This window comes from Pelobates fuscus, chromosome 6, assembly GCF_036172605.1.
Source record: "Pelobates fuscus isolate aPelFus1 chromosome 6, aPelFus1.pri, whole genome shotgun sequence".
NCBI classification, from domain to species: Eukaryota; Metazoa; Chordata; class Amphibia; order Anura; family Pelobatidae; genus Pelobates; species Pelobates fuscus.
This window is the reverse complement of record NC_086322.1, coordinates 23,840,588-23,856,812: the sequence shown is the minus strand read 5'-3', so window position 1 is coordinate 23,856,812 and position 16,225 is coordinate 23,840,588. Positions and strand designations below refer to the sequence as shown.

At 41.3% G+C, this 16,225-nt stretch overlaps 1 protein-coding gene across 9 annotated transcripts in view; it reads right to left on the bottom strand.

The window, feature by feature from the left end:
- DYSF (dysferlin) overlaps positions 1-16,225 on the bottom strand; it is a 352,788-nt gene that overhangs the window by 214,105 nt on the left and 122,458 nt on the right. For all 9 annotated transcript variants that reach the window (XM_063457567.1, XM_063457574.1, XM_063457569.1 and 6 more), the window contains exons 11-13: positions 12,498-12,613; positions 11,152-11,278; positions 8,353-8,456 (exon numbers count right to left, since the gene is read on the bottom strand). In XM_063457567.1, coding sequence (XP_063313637.1) covers positions 8,353-8,456; positions 11,152-11,278; positions 12,498-12,613 — 347 coding nt within the window. The remainder of the gene's footprint in view (positions 1-8,352; positions 8,457-11,151; positions 11,279-12,497; positions 12,614-16,225) is intronic.

The following is a 16,225-nucleotide window of genomic DNA, read 5'->3' as shown; positions in this document are numbered from 1 at the left end:
AGTGTCAGTGTGAGGCTGTGTATGAGTGTCAGTATGTGTGTATGATTGAGTGTCAGTGTGAGGCTGTGTATGAGTGTCAGTATGTGTCTCTGATTGAGTATCAGTGTGAGGCTGTGTATGAGTGTCAGTATGTGTCTCTGATTGAGTGTCAGTGTGAGGCTGTGTATGAGTGTCAGTATGTGTCTCTGATTGAGTGTCAGTGTGAGGCTGTGTATGAGTGTCAGTATGTGTCTCTGATTGAGTGTCAGTGTGAGGCTGTGTATGATTGTCAGTATGTGTCTCTGATTGAGTGTCAGTGTGAGGCTGTGTATGATTGTCAGTATGTGTCTCTGATTGAGTGTCAGTGTGAGGCTGTGTATGAGTGTCAGTATGTGTCTCTGATTGAGTGTCAGTGTGAGGCTGTGTATGAGTGTCAGTATGTGTCTCTGATTGAGTGTCAGTGTGAGGCTGTGTATGAGTGTCAGTATGTGTCTATGACTGAGTGTCAGTGTGAGGCTGTGTATGAGTGTCAGTATGTGTCTCTGATTGAGTGTCAGTGTGAGGCTGTGTATGAGTGTCAGTATGTGTCTCTGATTGAGTGTCAGTGTGAGGCTGTGTATGAGTGTCAGTATGTGTCTCTGATTGAGTGTCAGTGTGAGGCTGTGTATGAGTGTCAGTATGTGTCTATGATTGAGTGTCAGTGTGAGGCTGTGTATGAGTGTCAGTATGTGTCTATGATTGAGTGTCAGTGTGAGGCTGTGTATGAGTGTCAGTATGTGTCTCTGATTGAGTGTCAGTGTGAGGCTGTGTATGAGTGTCAGTATGTGTGTATGATTGAGTCTCAGTGTGAGGCTGTGTATGAGTGTCAGTATGTGTCTCTGATTGAGTGTCAGTGTGAGGCTGTGTATGAGTGTCAGTATGTGTCTCTGATTGAGTGTCAGTGTGAGGCTGTGTATGAGTGTCAGTATGTGTCTCTGATTGAGTGTCAGTGTGAGGCTGTGTATGAGTGTCAGTATGTGTCTATGATTGAGTGTCAGTGTGAGGCTGTGTATGAGTGTCAGTATGTGTCTCTGATTGAGTGTCAGTGTGAGGCTGTGTATGAGTGTCAGTATGTGTCTATGATTGAGTGTCAGTGTGAGGCTGTGTATGAGTGTCAGTATGTGTCTATGATTGAGTGTCAGTGTGAGGCTGTGTATGAGTGTCAGTATGTGTCTCTGATTGAGTGTCAGTGTGAGGCTGTGTATGAGTGTCAGTATGTGTCTCTGATTGAGTGTCAGTGTGAGGCTGTGTATGAGTGTCAGTATGTGTCTATGATTGAGTGTCAGTGTGAGGCTGTGTATGAGTGTCAGTATGTGTCTCTGATTGAGTGTCAGTGTGAGGCTGTGTATGAGTGTCAGTGTGAGGCTGTGTATGAGTGTCAGTATGTGTCTCTGATTGAGTATCAGTGTGAGGCTGTGTATGATTGTCAGTATGTGTGTATGATTGAGTCTCAGTGTGAGGCTGTGTATGAGTGTCAGTATGTGTCTCTGATTGAGTGTCAGTGTGAGGCTGTGTATGAGTGTCAGTATGTGTCTATGATTGAGTGTCAGTGTGAGGCTGTGTATGAGTGTCAGTATGTGTCTCTGATTGAGTATCAGTGTGAGGCTGTGTATGAGTGTCAGTATGTGTCTCTGATTGAGTGTCAGTGTGATGCTGTGTATGAGTGTCAGTATGTGTCTATGATTGAGTGTCAGGGTGAGGCTGTGTATGAGTGTCAGTATGTGTCTATGATTGAGTGTCAGTGTGAGGCTGTGTATGAGTGTCAGTATGTGTCTCTGATTGAGTGTCAGTGTGAGGCTGTGTATGATTGTCAGTATGTGTGTATGATTGAGTGTCAGTGTGAGGCTGTGTATGAGTGTCAGTATGTGTCTCTGATTGAGTATCAGTGTGAGGCTGTGTATGAGTGTCAGTATGTGTGTATGATTGAGTCTCAGTGTGAGGCTGTGTATGAGTGTCAGTATGTGTCTCTGATTGAGTATCAGTGTGAGGCTGTGTATGAGTGTCAGTATGTGTGTATGATTGAGTGTCAGTGTGAGGCTGTGTATGAGTGTCAGTATGTGTCTCTGATTGAGTATCAGTGTGAGGCTGTGTATGAGTGTCAGTATGTGTCTCTGATTGAGTGTCAGTGTGAGGCTGTGTATGATTGTCAGTATGTGTCTATGATTGAGTGTCAGTGTGAGGCTGTGTATGATTGTCAGTATGTGTCTATGATTGAGTGTCAGTGTGAGGCTGTGTATGAGTGTCAGTATGTGTCTATGATTGAGTCTCAGTGTGAGGCTGTGTATGAGTGTCAGTATGTGTGTATGATTGAGTGTCAGTGTGAGGCTGTGTATGAGTGTCAGTATGTGTCTATGATTGAGTGTCAGTGTGAGGCTGTGTATGAATGTCAGTATGTGTCTCTGATTGAGTGTCAGCGTGAGGCTGTGTATGATTGTCAGTATGTGTGTATGATTGAGTGCCAGTGTGAGGCTGTGTATGAGTGTCAGTATGTGTCTATGATTGAGTGTCAGTGTGAGGCTGTGTATGAGTGTCAGTATGTGTCTATGATTGAGTGTCAGTGTGAGGCTGTGTATGAGTGTCAGTATGTGTCTATGATTGAGTGTCAGTGTGAGGCTGTGTATGAGTGTCAGTATGTGTCTCTGATTGAGTGTCAGTGTGAGGCTGTGTATGAGTGTCAGTATGTGTCTCTGATTGAGTGTCAGTGTGAGGCTGTGTATGAGTGTCAGTATGTGTCTCTGATTGAGTGTCAGTGTGAGGCTGTGTATGAGTGTCAGTATGTGTCTATGATTGAGTGTCAGTGTGATGCTGTGTATGAGTGTCAGTATGTGTCTCTGATTGAGTCTCAGTGTGATGCTGTGTATGAGTGTCAGTATGTGTCTATGACTGAGTGTCAGTGTGAGGCTGTGTATGAGTGTCAGTATGTGTCTCTGATTGAGTGTCAGTGTGAGGCTGTGTATGAGTGTCAGTATGTGTCTCTGATTGAGTGTCAGTGTGAGGCTGTGTATGAGTGTCAGTATGTGTCTATGATTGAGTGTCAGTGTGAGGCTGTGTATGAGTGTCAGTATGTGTCTCTGATTGAGTATCAGTGTGAGGCTGTGTATGAGTGTCAGTATGTGTCTATGATTGAGTGTCAGTGTGAGGCTGTGTATGAGTGTCAGTATGTGTCTCTGATTGAGTCTCAGTGTGATGCTGTGTATGAGTGTCAGTATGTGTCTATGACTGAGTGTCAGTGTGAGGCTGTGTATGAGTGTCAGTATGTGTCTCTGATTGAGTGTCAGTGTGAGGCTGTGTATGAGTGTCAGTATGTGTCTATGATTGAGTGTCAGTGTGAGGCTGTGTATGAGTTTCAGTATGTGTCTATGATTGGGTGTCAGTGTGAGGCTGTGTATGAGTGTCAGTATGTGTCTATGACTGAGTGTCAGTGTGAGGCTGTGTATGAGTGTCAGTATGTGTCTATGATTGGGTGTCAGTGTGAGGCTGTGTATGAGTGTCAGTATGTGTCTATGATTGAGTATCAGTGTGAGGCTGTGTATGAGTGTCAGTATGTGTCTCTGATTGAGTATCAGTGTGAGGCTGTGTATGAGTGTCAGTATGTGTCTATGACTGAGTGTCAGTGTGAGGCTGTGTATGAGTGTCAGTATGTGTCTATGATTGGGTGTCAGTGTGAGGCTGTGTATGAGTGTCAGTATGTGTCTATGATTGAGTATCAGTGTGAGGCTGTGTATGAGTGTCAGTATGTGTCTCTGATTGAGTATCAGTGTGAGGCTGTGTATGAGTGTCAGTATGTGTCTACGATTGAGTGCCAGTGTGAGGCTGTGTATGAGTGTCAGTATGTGTCTCTGATTGAGTGTCAGTGTGAGGCTGTGTATGAGTGTCAGTATGTGTCTCTGATTGAGTGTCAGTGTGAGGCTGTGTATGAGTGTCAGTATGTGTCTATGATTGGGTGTCAGTGTAAGGCTGTGTATGAGTGTCAGTATGTGTCTATGACTGAGTGTCAGTGTGAGGCTGTGTATGAGTGTCAGTATGTGTCTCTGATTGAGTATCAGTGTGAGGCTGTGTATGAGTGTCAGTATGTGTCTCTGATTGAGTATCAGTGTGAGGCTGTGTATGAGTGTCAGTATGTGTCTCTGATTGAGTATCAGTGTGAGGCTGTGTATGAGTGTCAGTATGTGTCTATGATTGAGTGTCAGTGTGAGGCTGTGTATGAGTGTCAGTATGTGTCTATGATTGAGTGTCAGTGTGAGGCTGTGTATGAGTGTCAGTATGTGTCTCTGATTGAGTATCAGTGTGAGGCTGTGTATGAGTGTCAGTATGTGTCTATGATTGAGTGTCAGTGTGAGGCTGTGTATGAGTGTCAGTATGTGTCTATGATTGAGTGTCAGTGTGAGGCTGTGTATGAGTGTCAGTATGTGTCTATGATTGAGTGTCAGTGTGAGGCTGTGTATGAGTGTCAGTATGTGTCTCTGATTGAGTATCAGTGTGAGGCTGTGTATGAGTGTCAGTATGTGTCTACGATTGAGTGCCAGTGTGAGGCTGTGTATGAGTGTCAGTATGTGTCTCTGATTGAGTGTCAGTGTGAGGCTGTGTATGAGTGTCAGTATGTGTCTCTGATTGAGTGTCAGTGTGAGGCTGTGTATGAGTGTCAGTATGTGTCTATGATTGGGTGTCAGTGTGAGGCTGTGTATGAGTGTCAGTATGTGTCTATGACTGAGTGTCAGTGTGAGGCTGTGTATGAGTGTCAGTATGTGTCTCTGATTGAGTATCAGTGTGAGGCTGTGTATGAGTGTCAGTATGTGTCTCTGATTGAGTATCAGTGTGAGGCTGTGTATGAGTGTCAGTATGTGTCTCTGATTGAGTATCAGTGTGAGGCTGTGTATGAGTGTCAGTATGTGTCTATGATTGAGTGTCAGTGTGAGGCTGTGTATGAGTGTCAGTATGTGTCTATGATTGAGTGTCAGTGTGAGGCTGTGTATGAGTGTCAGTATGTGTCTCTGATTGAGTATCAGTGTGAGGCTGTGTATGAGTGTCAGTATGTGTCTATGATTGAGTGTCAGTGTGAGGCTGTGTATGAGTGTCAGTATGTGTCTATGATTGAGTGTCAGTGTGAGGCTGTGTATGAGTGTCAGTATGTGTCTCTGATTGAGTATCAGTGTGAGGCTGTGTATGAGTGTCAGTATGTGTCTCTGATTGAGTGTCAGTGTGAGGCTGTGTATGAGTGTCAGTATGTGTCTCTGATTGAGTGTCAGTGTGAGGCTGTGTATGAGTGTCAGTATGTGTCTCTGATTGAGTATCAGTGTGAGGCTGTGTATGATTGTCAGTATGTGTCTATGATTGAGTGTCAGTGTGAGGCTGTGTATGAGTGTCAGTATGTGTCTATGATTGAGTGTCAGTGTGAGGCTGTGTATGAGTGTCAGTATGTGTGAATGATTGAGTGTCAGTGTGAGGCTGTGTATGAGTGTCAGTATGTGTGAATGATTGAGTCTCAGTGTGAGGCTGTGTATGAGTGTCAGTATGTGTCTCTGATTGAGTGTCAGTGTGAGGCTGTGTATGAGTGTCAGTATGTGTCTATGATTGAGTGTCAGTGTGAGGCTGTGTATGAGTGTCAGTATGTGTCTATGATTGAGTGTCAGTGTGAGGCTGTGTATGAGTGTCAGTATGTGTCTCTGATTGAGTGTCAGTGTGAGGCTGTGTATGAGTGTCAGTATGTGTGAATGATTGAGTGTCAGTGTGAGGCTGTGTATGAGTGTCAGTATGTGTGAATGATTGAGTCTCAGTGTGAGGCTGTGTATGAGTGTCAGTATGTGTCTCTGATTGAGTCTCAGTGTGAGGCTGTGTATGAGTGTCAGTATGTGTCTATGATTGAGTGTCAGTGTGAGGCTGTGTATGAGTTTCAGTATGTGTCTATGATTGAGTGTTAGTGTGAGGCTGTGTATGAGTGTCAGTATGTGTCTATGATTGAGTGTCAGTGTGAGGCTGTGTATGAGTGTCAGTATGTGTCTCTGATTGAGTGTCAGTGTGAGGCTGTGTATGAGTGTCAGTATGTGTGAATGATTGAGTGTCAGTGTGAGGCTGTGTATGAGTGTCAGTATGTGTGAATGATTGAGTCTCAGTGTGAGGCTGTGTATGAGTGTCAGTATGTGTCTCTGATTGAGTCTCAGTGTGAGGCTGTGTATGAGTGTCAGTATGTGTCTCTGATTGAGTCTCAGTGTGAGGCTGTGTATGAGTGTCAGTATGTGTGAATGATTGAGTCTCAGTGTGAGGCTGTGTATGAGTGTCAGTATGTGTCTCTGATTGAGTGTCAGTGTGATGCTGTGTATGAGTGTCAGTATGTGTCTATGACTGAGTGTCAGTGTGAGGCTGTGTATGAGTGTCAGTATGTGTCTCTGATTGAGTCTCAGTGTGATGCTGTGTATGAGTGTCAGTATGTGTCTATGACTGAGTGTCAGTGTGAGGCTGTGTATGAGTGTCAGTATGTGTCTCTGATTAAGTGTCAGTGTGAGGCTGTGTATGAGTGTCAGTATGTGTCTCTGATTGAGTGTCAGTGTGAGGCTGTGTATGAGTGTCAGTATGTGTCTCTGATTGAGTGTCAGTGTGATGCTGTGTATGAGTGTCAGTATGTGTCTCTGATTGAGTCTCAGTGTGAGGCTGTGTATGAGTGTCAGTATGTGTCTCTGATTGAGTGTCAGTGTGAGGCTGTGTATGAGTGTCAGTATGTGTCTCTGATTGAGTCTCAGTGTGATGCTGTGTATGAGTGTCAGTATGTGTCTATGACTGAGTGTCAGTGTGAGGCTGTGTATGAGTGTCAGTATGTGTCTCTGATTGAGTCTCAGTGTGATGCTGTGTATGAGTGTCAGTATGTGTCTATGACTGAGTGTCAGTGTGAGGCTGTGTATGAGTTTCAGTATGTGTCTATGATTGAGTGTCAGTGTGAGGCTGTGTATGAGTGTCAGTATGTGTCTATGATTGAGTCTCAGTGTGATGCTGTGTATGAGTGTCAGTATGTGTCTATGATTGAGTCTCAGTGTGATGCTGTGTATGAGTGTCAGTATGTGTCTATGACTGAGTGTCAGTGTGAGGCTGTGTATGAGTTTCAGTATGTGTCTATGATTGAGTGTCAGTGTGAGGCTGTGTATGAGTGTCAGTATGTGTCTCTGATTGAGTCTCAGTGTGATGCTGTGTATGAGTGTCAGTATGTGTCTATGACTGAGTGTCAGTGTGAGGCTGTGTATGAGTTTCAGTATGTGTCTATGATTGAGTGTCAGTGTGAGGCTGTGTATGAGTGTCAGTATGTGTCTCTGATTGAGTCTCAGTGTGATGCTGTGTATGAGTGTCAGTATGTGTCTATGACTGAGTGTCAGTGTGAGGCTGTGTATGAGTTTCAGTATGTGTCTATGATTGAGTGTCAGTGTGAGGCTGTGTATGAGTGTCAGTATGTGTCTATGATTGAGTCTCAGTGTGATGCTGTGTATGAGTGTCAGTATGTGTCTATGATTGAGTCTCAGTGTGATGCTGTGTATGAGTGTCAGTATGTGTCTATGATTGAGTGTCAGTGTGAGGCTGTGTATGAGTGTCAGTATGTGTCTATGATTGAGTCTCAGTGTGATGCTGTGTATGAGTGTCAGTATGTGTCTATGATTGAGTCTCAGTGTGATGCTGTGTATGAGTGTCAGTATGTGTCTATGATTGAGTGTCAGTGTGAGGCTGTGTATGAGTGTCAGTATGTGTCTCTGATTGAGTGTCAGTGTGAGGCTGTGTATGAGTGTCAGTATGTGTGAATGATTGAGTGTCAGTGTGAGGCTGTGTATGAGTGTCAGTATGTGTGAATGATTGAGTGTCAGTGTGAGGCTGTGTATGAGTGTCATTATGTGTCTATGATTGAGTGTCAGTGTGAGGCTGTGTATGAGTGTCAGTATGTGTGTATGATTGAGTGTCAGTGCGAGGCTGTTTATGAGTGTCAGTATGTGTCTATGATTGAGTGTCAGTGTGAGGCTGTGTATGAGTGTCAAGTGTATCTGTGATTGTATATCAGTCTGTATCTGTGATTGTATATCAGTGTGTATCTGTGATTGTATATCAGTGTGTATCTATGATTGTATATCAGTGTGTATCTGTGATTGTATATCAGTGTGTATATGTGATTGTATATCAGTGTGCATCTATGATTGTATATCAGTGTGTATCTGTGATTGTATATGTGTATGCATGCTAATGAATGGATGGGCATATTTTCTCACCCAGGGTCCCGCATATGGTAGAGGTGGACCTGGGCTCCAGGCAGTATTATTTCAGTTTATACAGTGTGACCACAGGTGCAGAGTGGTAAAACGTACTCACCATTTTGCCTGCAAAGCTGACTTCAACAAACGGATCCACTAAATTTTTCTTGTTGCTGTCAAAGCCAAAGATTTGTTTGACATTGTCCAGAATGGCATCGTCCACTGAAATGAGACCAGATTTACCGATTGCATTAAGATCCATTCCCTGGTTCTTTATCAGGTCAGAATGCATGTTGGAAAAGCATGGAGGTCTGTATGGTCCCTGATCGTATATCCTGAGGATGGGTTGTAGACCCTAGACCAGTGGTTCCCAACCCAGTCCACGTGGCACACCAACAGTCTCCATTTTGTCAGTATTCCATTAGAACATATCATTGTAAAATGCCTGTATACTGTGCGGATGGTGTGCCTGAAGGTCGAGAGCCACTGATTGTCAGGGAAATCCAGGGAGATCCTAGATCTTCTCTGGGAACACTCAACAAAAACAAACAATCTACACAAAATAATAGCAATACATTAAAGAAACCAGAGTATTAAATGCTCAATCATCTAGCTGCTAATATGAGACAGAGAGCTAGAGTTTTCTATATGTTTTAAATCTGTATAATTAATAAAGGGAAAACTGTCATCTCAAAACTATAATATAATAGTACTTCCATTAAGTTTTGAAAGGAAATATATATATTTTTTTTTTAAATGAAATAAAAGCAAAGAATTAGAAAAGCTCATCCCTACCTTTAGTACATGACAGGATCCTTCAGCCATATACAGTATCTCACAAAAGTGAGTACACCCCTGCCCACCTGGTCTTGCCCACCGTTCTGCAGCTCAGTTTCAGGGTCTTGGCAATCTTCTTATAGCCTAGGCCATCTTTAGGTAGAGCAACAATTCTTTTTTTCAGATCCTCGGAGAGTTCTTTGCCATGAGGTGCCATGTTGAACTTCCAGTGACCAGTGTGAGAGAGTGTGAGAGCGATAACCCCAAATTTAACACACGGGCTCCCCATTCACATCTGAGACCTTGTAACACTAACGAGTCACATGACACAGAGGAGGGGATATGGCAAATTGGGCCCAATGTAGACAATTCCACTTAGGGATTTACTCACCTTTGCTGCCAACGATTTAGACATTAATGGCAGTGTGTTGAGTTATTTTGAGGGGACAGCTAATTTACACTGTTATACTGGCTGGACACTTACTACTTTACATTGCAGCAAAGTGTCATTTCTTCAGTGTTTTCACATGAAAAGATATAATAAAATATTTACAAAAATGTGAGGGGTGTACTTACTTTTGTGAGATACTGTATCTGAAACTTGAAATCTGACAATAAAGGCTCTATGATCTTCCCTGCTTAACTTACTGCACACAAGCTGACAAGACAATAGAGACTAACTTCCAGTCTTTAAACACAGTCTGACCCAAGATGCATGTATATGGCTGAAGGATCCTGTCATATACTAATGCATTTTTCAATTTTTTTAACTAAGGATAGGGATAATTATATTCATTGTTTAATTTTGACACTGCATTTTTTTATTGTGTTTTTTTATCACATTAAGTTTGCATTATATATATTCGCAATGCTCTTACAACAGATTATTTAAATACACTTTAGCATTTAGCACTAGCACTATTTCATTTGTCTCCCACGTTGGAATTAGATATTAGGGTACTGTGAAGTAGTGGTGGGCTTAACACAATGTGGCCAGATGGTCAAACTGAATCCCCATATTTGTTGGCAGTGATAGGTGATTTTAAAGGGACACTATAGGCACCCAGACCACTTCAGCTCATTGAAGTGGTCTGGGTACAGTGTCAAGGGTCCCTTAACCCTGTAATGGTAATTATTGCAGTTTTTGATAAACTGCAATAATTACCTTTGAGGGCTAACTCTACCTCTAGTGGCTCTCTATTAGAGAGACTTACGGGTGGTTAGGAGACTTTTGGAATTATACAATATTTTCCTATGGGGGAAGTCCTAATGCGAGTGCGGCACTGGCCACGCATGCGCATTATGTCCCCCCAGCTGGCTGACATAGGGGGAGGAGCGGAGGCAGAGCCTGAACCAACGCCGAGTGACATTGCTGGAACCCCTTCTACACTATGGGGGGAAGGAAGGGGGCAAGGGAGATGGGCACTATAGGAAGCTATAGTTCCAGGAAAACAAAGCACTATAGTTTCTCTTTTAGTAGCCTTATAACAATTTTAATTGTATTTTGATGTGTGCATTGTTCCTTAACCAGTATTCCACAGTAGAACGTTGACAGCTTTACTACAGCTCCCATAAACCCCTGCATAGCTTTTGCTTAGAATTCCCATAGAAAATATGTCAGTATCGGGACAGGGTGAAGACCCGCTTCATGTTTTGTTAAGAGCTCACAGCAGAGGGTGCAAAGCCTGGGCATTTACAGAAAATACGTCAACTTTAATAGTGGATATTTTTTATTTTTTATAATTTATTTTGTTTTTCATAATATTTCATGGAATTTGACTTTTATATAAAAGAGATCAACTAAAAAAAAAAAGAATGGGTGAGCTCCAGTCTGGATGTCCATTTAGGCTTACTATTTCACTAGACTCAGAGATAAATAATCAAATCTTTAAAAATGACTTGTCTGCCCAGCAGGTCCCAAGGAATTAACCAGGCTGCCATCTACTTCTTCATTATAAGATAGATGCCCATTAAGACAATTATCTAATTAGTTTGATTTAGACAGAGGCCATACTTTGGAAATGGGTTCAGATAAGACATTTTGTAACATAGTTTCAATAAATGAATTTATTCTTAAAATACTTCTACCATAAAAGATTTGAGTCAGGACACTGTCACATATCTCCTTGAAAATACATACTCTGGGGTAGATCCTCAGCTCTGAATATCTTCAGCCTCAGGTGAGCTCCTCGTAAGGACACCCCAGTAGGTCTCAGTAAATTCCCCTCGATGTCTTCCTTGTCCTCTGAGAGCTCCTTCTTTTCCATCTGCACAAATAGACAACACAGTTCATATTAAACTGACAAACCATCATTTAACAGTGCCAAACGTGAAGCCAGCAGTTGTTGTTATTCATTGGAAACCAGGCTGCGTATTTTAGCCATATTCTTTATGTGATGCCCTAGTTATGTGCCAATCTCTAAGCTCTCAAATTGCTAAACTCCAGGAGAACGTCAGGGAAATGTATCACCTTGTTCGATGATGACGTAACATAGATATCTACTTATAAGACTAGGAAGGTGGTGCAGCTCATGGCTACATGAGTTTATTATAACTCAATGTTGGCAGGACATAGTATCACCAAGTTGTACTCTGCAGAGTTAGGCTTAGCAGCAGTGCTTGGATTTTAGGATAGGAACCTGCAGTGGACTCAATGTCAGCAAGACCCAAAATAATTCAGCTAAACTCTTTCAATTTTCAGTAGGCTTAGTCATAAGGATGGAAGGGTCAGGTTTACTCTTTACTCAAAGTACTCACTGTGTCAGTCCTGAGCAACGTAATACAATTCCTGGCTCAAGGAACATTTCAGTAGAGAATGTAACAATAAGTCTACATCCTCTCTAGCTAGGTTCTGGTGTCTCCAAGTGCCACCAGCAGATACCATAAAGGTCTTCACTATGTCCAGTCTCTCTCATAGCTTTGTACATGGGGACGTCTACTGAGGCTGTACTGATGTACTGCAGTGACTAGATTTATTAGTTTCTGTTACCTTGCCAAAGATTTGTTTGACATTGTCCAGAATGGCATCATCTACTGAAATGAGACCAGATTTACCGATTGCATTAAGATCCATTCCCTGGTTCTTTATCAGGTCAGAATGCATGTTGTAAAAGCATGGAGGTCCGTATGGTCCCTGATCGTATATCCTGAGGATGGGTTGTAGACCCTAGACCAGTGGTTCCCAACCCAGTCCATGCGGCACACCAACAGTCTCCATTTTGTCAGTATTCCATTAGAACATATCATCGTAAAATGCCTGTATACTGTGCACATGGTGTGCCTGAAGGTCGAGAGCCACTGATTTTTTCCTTTTGAATTATTTCCATTAAGGATTACATAATAAAAAAATAATTCTGACAGTAAAATTCCAGATCAGAAATAATAACCACTATCTCATAAAAGAGACGAGATATTAAAAGGCGTGATCAGTTTTCTTTTCTAGCCCTGAGCGTGATTATAACCATAGTAATAAAACACGATACTCACAGGGCAGTCGTCACCAGGACCCAGGACATACAGGCTGACCTTCAGGTAACCTTTAGCCCCGGCTGAGAAATCTTCAGGGTCCGAGAGAAGTAGCCACTTTCTAAGAAAAGCGTGTTCTGAAAAATAATTAAATTTTTTCAAAATTAAAATCTTTAAGCCCTGGTTCTCAAATATACCACGTTCAATAATAACCAGAATGGAAAATCAGCATTCCGTGCAGTTCCGTCTCAGTAACGATAGGTGTCGCTAACGCTCTAATTGATCACATTTTACCCACTGAGTGTTATTTAACATAAAAGCCAGCTTTGTGCTATACAGGTTTACATAAGGAATTAATAAAAGATAAAGACCAGAAGTGTCTAATTCCACGTATTTAGACTAAACATCTCAACATATAAATGTGGTTTGGACTCTGACGCAGAGAACATTATATGTGACTTCTGCCATCCTAATTAACCCTACACGTTAGATTTCCAAATCTTTGGGCATTTAAAGAGTTAAAGACTGCTACTAACAGGTTAGTTGGGGCAGAGACATTAGAAATCTGCAATTTGTTTAGTTCCTCTTCCAATTTAGTCAGAATTCGTCAGAATTTGGCAATTCAGAAGAGTCCGAATTCTTCACAAACTGAAATTAATGGAAAATGAACAAATTTGCAATAAATCAAAACAAACTATTTCAGATCCATTCATTTTCATCAGGATAGCGAATTAGGGAATTATCTACTAAGCAACTGAAACAGCAGCATTTAGAAAAAGGGCTTCTCTTAATTTTGCTCTTCCTACTGTTTAGTAGACAGCTCCCTAATTTGGTATCTTTAAATATGGCAAGCCCACCTAGGAGTACCAACTTAGGGAGATGTTGTTTTTAGTAGATAGCTCCCTAATTGATTAGCCTATGTGGGACTGCCATGTTTAAGGATTTCAAATTAGGGCACCGTTTTATCAGATAGCTCCCTAATGTGGCATCCTTAAATATGGAAATCCCATGTAAGGATAGAAAATTAGGGAGTTATCTACTAAACAGCTGAACTATCAAAATTATCATAAAAACCCTTTTATTAATTTTGGTCTTTCAGCTTTGTCTAGTAGATAGTTCAACATTTTAAGTACCGTTCTGTAGAATTAGGAAGCCATCTGCTAAAGAGTTAATTAACGAATCCTTTGGAATAATGGGAATAATGACAAACTAATTTTGTTTTGCGTCCATATTTCACTACGCTCCAAATTGATAATTTCAACACTTCAAGCCAACGGAAATTCTGATTCAAACAAACCAGAACAATGTTTATGCCTGTGCATATCTCTAAGAAATCTACATAAAGCATTTGTTTTTTCAATATTCCATAATTTATTTTCACAGATATTAACCTATTCACTACCAAGTTCTTTTCTTTTAATAATAAAACATCATGTATAAAATATGTAAATTTACACCAGTAACATTTTTCATTACCGTTATCCTTTACAAAAATATAATGGGGGGGGGGGGGGGGGTAGAAAAACCTTCAAAAGATAATATGGTATCGCGCTACATTTAAAAAATATTTAATTCAGAGTCTGAAATATTAGTAAATAAACTGAAATACCACTAACATGCAGCATACAGTACATAGACAGCAAAATAAATACATAAAAATAAAATTATTAAATATTTGTAGGACAACTGAAAGCATTTTTATTAATGAGTAATACTAAAACATCCCACCAGTATGTAAAAGAAACAGAATGGGACACTGACAGAGTGGGTTAATTCTGTGTAAAATCTGCACTGGAGCTCAGGAGGAGGTAAGTGCAGCTAAATGGAGTATTTTTCCCGAGTTATGCAGCCTAGTCAGTTAGAATAGGGGTTCCCTTGAAGCAACGAGCAGATTAGTATCGGGCGTTACTCGTAGTATCAGCTATTTGTACCAACATATTTTCAGATTTAACTCCAGCTATAATGATTGATGGAAGTCGCTCTGCTTTTTTAGCTTAGACAGATTAGACAGTCTGCTCTCCTTATAGATAGCACTTTGATGGGATTTCTCTCGCTTGGAATTCATAATAGCACAGCGTTAAGGTGATTTTGCCTATATTTATCATACTTTTATCATCTTTCGATTTCTGCTGCTTTATCTAACTAAGTGCTACATAACCCACGGCTTTCTATATTACCATAGTAGAGTGCTGTCAGGATCTGCAGTTCTTCTAAACAGCTACCTAGCACATTCATGATGGGTTAAGATATACTAATTGGGGCTCTTCTCTTATACTGCTAGCAGCCCACTTGTTAGTGTAATAATTTGGGACATGCTGCATTTCACTTACCCCATATATCTGTCATACCTAGTATCAGAGATTCCATTTATTCACCCTGCTGTTGTGTAGCCTTGGAATATAATTGATTGTCCTACCTTTTATACAATTATAATCGTTCAAATCGTGTCCTGGAGCTATACGTAAATAGTGCTATATCAGACCCAAGACGCCATACTAGCAGAGTCCAGTCAGGCCTCACAGCTCTTTACAGCATTTCGTTCAGTTTGTGTTTTTTAACCACGGCACCTAGTCTAATACCTGTTTAGTTAATTCAAACAAGGGTAATAGGATTAGTATTGGTCTTGTTTTTTGCAAGCCTAGTCTAATCTTTCTCTGCATGTCTAATATGAGTTTCTTTAGTATCAAAGACCCAGAGTAATTCATTGGTTTCCATGGTTTCCATGAACATGATGTAAGAGTGGAATATGATGAAGTCACTGTAGATAAGGACTTGTACCCAACGTTGTCGCTACATGTCAAGGGCCAGGCTCACTAAAATGCCTGTTGCTGCTGTTAGCTAGTACCTCCAGGGAGACGATACCGGCTGCTATTTAATGTCACACACTGAGTAGCAGCGCATGTTATTCTCTATGGGAGTCTGCTTTCCGACTGGTGTCCAACCCCGTTACTATTGTTTAACAGCTGCTGCTAACGCCCCAAAAATAACACCCGCCTCGTGTTTAGTGTAAAGATATTTACAGCTAAATCCCTTCATATCATATAGGAAACATACATGTTACAGCTACATGGCATTAGTTTACATCCTAACGCACATACCAAGCATATTAAACCACATTAAAAAGCAAGTATAAAATCTAATCTGATTACTTCCATACTTAAAGTGTATAAATGAGCAGCTCACATCGAATTAATTGACCTCGATTGTTACATAGATATGTATCTGGAATAGCACAAAATCCCAGTTTAATACATTGTACACAATTTCGCTATCGCCTGCTAAGACCAGGATGAAACATGTCTGATCAGAGAGGACCTGATGCAGCAATTACCCAGAGCACCTGCCTTGCAAAGACTTCTCATTGAGCTGCATTGGGAAGTCTGTGATTGGACAGCCATAGAATGTCTGGGCGGGGTTAAAAGAGGAGGGCCTGCAAAGGCAGCAAACAAGAGATCTTTTGCAAACTACTTTTAGATATAACTCTAATAGTAAAATGTATAATTAAATGCATGAATGTTTTCATTTACGGTATATCTATTAAACGGTGGTGTTTATTTTGTTTGTATTTGGGCAATGGAGTTTAAACATTTAAACATCTAGACTACACAATGATACTCCTGGGATAACTATTCATCTATCTCATCTCATATGCAGCCAAGCGAAAGCATCAGTACAGAGCGTGAGAAATAATCAAAGGAGATGGACATATGAGTTAGACATAGTTTGTGGCCACTGGGGATTTTAGTGAA